A 5177-nucleotide genomic window follows, 5' to 3' on the forward strand; every position below is an offset into this window, starting at 1 on the left:
AAGACAGAAAAGGTAAAGTGTAGCATCAAAACAGATACTACACTGTGATCTTGTTCCGAAGGCCAAAAAATATTTGTTTAATGTTTCTTTAATTGTTTGTTCCCTAAATTCATAATTCAGTTTTATCAGTATTAAATTGTATATTGCTTTAAAATTACTTAATTTTACATAGATACTGTTTATATTTTATATTGAATAAAGTTCAGTTTAAGTAGTAATCGAACTGTGTTCCTTTTTCTTTTTAAAAAATGTTTTATTGCTCTTTTTCAAATGACCCTCATATAGTACTGACAGTCTGACAAATCTTACCTCCATAGCCTGCAGACATTTTTCAGTTAACAGGCCTTCTTCTTATTCTCGGTGGCCGTGATCAGAGACAGTGAAGACACCGTATTAACAATGGCCTAGATTCTGTTGGCTTTAGTACCAAAGAAACAACCCCTGGCCGAGTTAGACCAGTTAAGAAATTTTATTTGTTCATTTTTATCCACAAAATGTCCAAAAACAATTTTAGAGAATTTGAGATTTTAACTCCTACATAATAAAAAAAAAAAGTGGGGGAGGCTTTCAGAATTTGTTTTGTTCAGTTTTTATCAAAATTTTAAAAAATGTTTTTTTTTTATCAATTTTTTCCTTGTCACAAAATGATAATCACTGTGCGTCACTTTTTCATCAGCAAAATATTTTGAAAGGTGCTAACGCAAAAATTAATACTACCATTAGATTTCCAGTAACATTTAAAACTGTTTGATCTTGGTATAGGGCTTTGTTTTCAATTGCATCCATGGACAGATACAAACAGATACCATATAGTATTAAATTGTATATTGCTTTAATACCATATAGATTCAAATTGATAATGAAAAATCTTTGAGAATAAATTGTTGTGACATTTTTTTAGTATTTTTTTTTAATTCTTTTTTTTCATTTTCTCTTTTGTAGATTGAGGGACCAAGATGTCAAACCAAGGTTTGGAGCAGGATTTTTCTTATCTTTGTGTACAGGATGTTCGACAACCACCATCACCCAAATTACCACCCGCTTTACAACCACGTGCACGCGGAGGAGGAGGAGGAAGTTCACAAAACCCAGTAACATCACAAAACGCCCAACCGCAAACATACCGAGCTGGTACATTAGTTTGCTTTTCATTTAACTGTGACTAATTAGATTTAAATGCAATTCTTTATAAAACTTTTTATTGTGAAGTTTGAATAATGAGAATAAAATTTCTGTCAACCTGGGTTTTTTTTTGCTTCAAGCAAAATGTTAGGAAGTTTCATAGTAATATGTGGTAATATTTTTCTATGGTGTCATACACTGTGGTAATATTTTGCTGTTCTGTTATACACTGTAGTAATAGTTCCCCATTCTGCCATACACTGTGGTAATACTTTGTCATGATGCTGTGGTAATACTTTGCTGCGGTGTCATACACAGTGGTAATACTTTGCTATGGTGTCATACACAGTGGTAATACTTTGCTATGGCATGATAGGTTGCGATAATATTTTGCTACAGTGTTGTAGGTTGCGGTAATATTTTGCTACAGTGTTGTAGGTTGCGATAATATTTTGCTACAGTGTTGTAGGTTGCGATAATATTTTGCTACAGTGTTGTAGGTTGCGATAATATTTTGCTACAGTGTTGTAGGTTGCGATAATACTTTGCTACAGTGTTGTAGGTTGCGATAATACTTTGCTACAGTGTTGTAGGTTGCGATAATATTTTGCTACAGTGTTGTAGGTTGTGATAATATTTTGCTACAGTGTTGTAGGTTGCGATAATATTTTGCTACAGTGTTGTAGGTTGCGATAATATTTTGCTACAGTGTTGTAGGTTGTGATAATATTTTGCTACAGTGTTTTAGGTTGTGATAATATTTTGCTACAGTGTTGTAGGTTGTGATAGTATTTTGCTACAGTGTTGTAGGTTGTGATAATATTTTGCTACAGTGTTGTAGGTTGTGATAATATTTTGCTACAGTGTTGTAGGTTGCGATAAGGTACTTGTGCACTTAGCGAACCAGACGTAACTAAGCAAGCGCTCGGCTTTGTCCGGCACATGACGTCAACAGCCGGATATAACCAAGCGTTACCGATTAAGCAGACGAGATAACCGCTATCAATTGGAAGACTGTAACAAATCAAGAAACGCTTAATCGAGGAGAGTTATAAAAAGATAACCGACGAAATAAAAATGAATATTACTAATCTTGCGGACTAGCTACAGACCCCCGAGGCTACCCTAAACTTTTGCCAGAAACGAAAATTGGTGGCAGAAGAGAAAAGATGTTTACATTGCGGCCAGGATTGTTTACTTGCAAAGAGAGCAAGCCTTTCCGACGGTTACAGTTGGAGGTGTAGTAGTTGCCGCTGTTGGACCTCCATCAGGAATGGGACCTTCTTCTCAAATTCGCGACTGACCATCTCATGCATCCTAAAAGTAATATACTTATGGGCTTTCGAGATGGCCTCGACCAAAAACCTTCATCGCAAATGTGGGCTACGTTCTCGCCACACAATTGTGGATTGGAAGAATTTCCTGCGTGATATATGCAGGGACTATTTTCTCAGGAATCCCCGGCAGATTGGAGGCCCAGGCCATACGGTAGAAATCGACGAGTCCGTATTTAACCATAGGAAACACAACGTCGGCAGACTTCTGACATCGGTCTGGGTCTTCGGTGGATACGACCCCACCGAAAAGGAGGGTTTCTTGGTCACTGTACCAAATAGAAACGCCGAAACCCTCCTTCCACTTATAAAAAAATACGTTTTGCCGGGGACGACGGTCGTATCAGACTGTTGGAGGGCTTATAGCAAAGTGGGAGGAGATGGGTATCACCATTTGACGGTGAACCACAGCTTGAATTTTGTCGATCCCGTAACACAGGCAACCACAAATCATGTGGAGCGGATGTGGAAGGAAGCTAAGCAACGAAATAAACGCGAATGCGGTACCAACCGGGAACTTTTGGAGACATATCTTATTGAGTTTATGTGGAGGCAAAAGTTTGGTAGGCAGCCTTTTGACTCCATATTAACCCATATAGCCGAAAGCTACCTGGTTAGTAAGGAGGAGCTTCCTATCACAATCGCTACCTCTTCTCCGTCTACTTTGTCGTCTGAAGCCCTTCAAAAGTCTGAGGAAAACATATCCTCCTGAGAAAAAAAAAAAATAAAACTGTATATATCTCGCAGGGATTCCGGTAAAAAAAAAAAAAAAAAAAGTCCTTGTTTCTGGGGGAAAAAATGACAATATTTTTTTTTTTTTACGTTAAACATTGAGAAAAAAAACCCCAAACATTTCAGACGAAAAAAGTTTCCTATTATTAAAAAAACTTGTTTATTTATTTTTTTTTTTTGATAACAGAAAACAATTTAAAAAAAAAAAACAAATAATAATTAAATTATTAATAAAAAAACATAAATGAACGGTAGGTTTTTGCTTTTTATTTATTTACATTTAGGTTTCTACATTTTACAATTTCATTGTACAGTTATTTTGTTGTAGCGTTGTTTTTATTTAATCGGCAACGCTCGGCTTTATCCGGCTGTTGACGTCATGCGCCGGACAAATCCGAGCGATTTCTGAGTTACGTCTGGTTCGCTAAGTGCAAAAGTACCTGCGATAATATTTTGCTACAGTGTTGTAGGTTGCGATAATATTTTGCTACAGTGTTGTAGGTTGTGATAATATTTTGCTACAGTGTTGTAGGTTGCGATAATACTTTGCTACAGTGTTGTAGATTGCGATAATATTTTACTACAGTGTTGTAGATTGCGATAATATTTTGCTACAGTGTTGTAGATTGCGATAATATTTTGCTACAGTGTTGTAGATTGCGATAATATTTTACTACAGTGTTGTAGATTGCGATAATATTTTGCTACAGTGTTGTAGGTTGCGATAATATTTTGCTACAGTGTTGTAGATTGCGATAATATTTTGCTACAGTGTTGTAGGTTGTGATAATATTTTGCTACAGTGTTGTAGGTTGCGATAATATTTTGCTACAGTGTTGTAGGTTGCGATAATATTTTGCTACAGTGTTGTAGGTTGCGATAATATTTTGCTACAGTGTTGTAGGTTGCGATAATATTTTGCTACAGTGTTGTAGGTTGCGATAATATTTTGCTACAGTGTTGTAGGTTGCGATAATATTTTGCTACAGTGTTGTAGATTGCGATAATATTTTGCTACAGTGTTGTAGATTGCGATAATATTTTGCTACAGTGTTGTAGATTGCGATAATATTTTGCTACAGTGTTGTAGGTTGCGGTAATATTTTACTGCGGTGTGATATAAAATCATACAATATGTCAATCAACTCTTTTTCTAAATGCTCACAGGGACATTAAAACTATTAAGAAAATGTTTGAATAAAGAATCTATATTTTTTATTAGTATATAATCAGTAATTATATAAATCTAGAAAAGATAAGGTTTAAAGCTCCCAACATTCATATTCTTAGAACTACACGTCAGTGGAACTCTCTGCCGCTTGCCGGTTTCCCACCTGACTACGACTTGGACGTCTTCAAGTCCAACATAAACAAACTCCTGACAAACCGCCGCCTTAAGTAAGACACTCTATCAAAACACCCAATACTAATGATTACTACAATACTATCTCATTGATTACTGTACACACAATAACCCTTATCCCTGAGTGTCCTTCGGGCCTTGATAAGTGGTGGACCCCATGTTGAAAAAAAAAAAAAATTAAAATTCCGCACATAGACTCATGGTGCAACAGTTAAAATTAAAAAAAATAGACTTGTTGTGCAACAGTTAAAAAGCGTCCATTTGTAATCAGTTCAAAGTTCCAATCGTCTTGAGGTTGAAGGTTCAATTCTCATTACAGGCAATGACAACTAAGAATAACATAATTAACACTTCTATCCGATCATAACTGATGGCACAAGAACAATCTACCTCTGTGGATTAAATAAAGGATTCAGTTAGAAATTCCGTATGGATTCTTGAGTGTGATATAATGATTTTCCAGTTTGAAATAATGTGCCTGAAAAAGTTTGGAGGTTAAATTGTTTGAAATACGAAAATATAAACAATGAGAATAGTGGTCCAAATAACCTTAAAAAAAAACACACACACACACACAGATAATTTATTATTGCAAATATAAATTATTTAACAAATACACTTGGCAT

At 35.5% G+C, this 5177-nt stretch overlaps 1 protein-coding gene across 1 annotated transcript; it reads left to right on the top strand.

The window, feature by feature from the left end:
* Window positions 1-2343: 2343 nt before the first annotated feature.
* LOC145302201 (uncharacterized) lies at window positions 2344-3294 on the top strand. The gene has a single exon (XM_080144639.1). The coding sequence runs from the start codon at window positions 2470-2472 to the stop codon at window positions 3166-3168; it is 699 nt and encodes a 232-aa protein (XP_080000765.1). The 5' UTR covers window positions 2344-2469; the 3' UTR covers window positions 3169-3294.
* Window positions 3295-5177: the final 1883 nt, after the last annotated feature.

Source organism: Euprymna scolopes, chromosome 2 (assembly GCF_053919585.1).
Source record: "Euprymna scolopes isolate OS-2025 chromosome 2, ASM5391958v1, whole genome shotgun sequence".
NCBI lineage: Eukaryota > Metazoa > Mollusca > Cephalopoda > Sepiida > Sepiolidae > Euprymna > Euprymna scolopes.

Excerpts from the sequence above, each read along its gene's own strand:
- LOC145302201 (XM_080144639.1), top strand. The coding sequence starts at position 2,470 with ATGGCCTCGACCAAAAACCTTCATCGCAAATGTGGGCTACGTTCTCGC.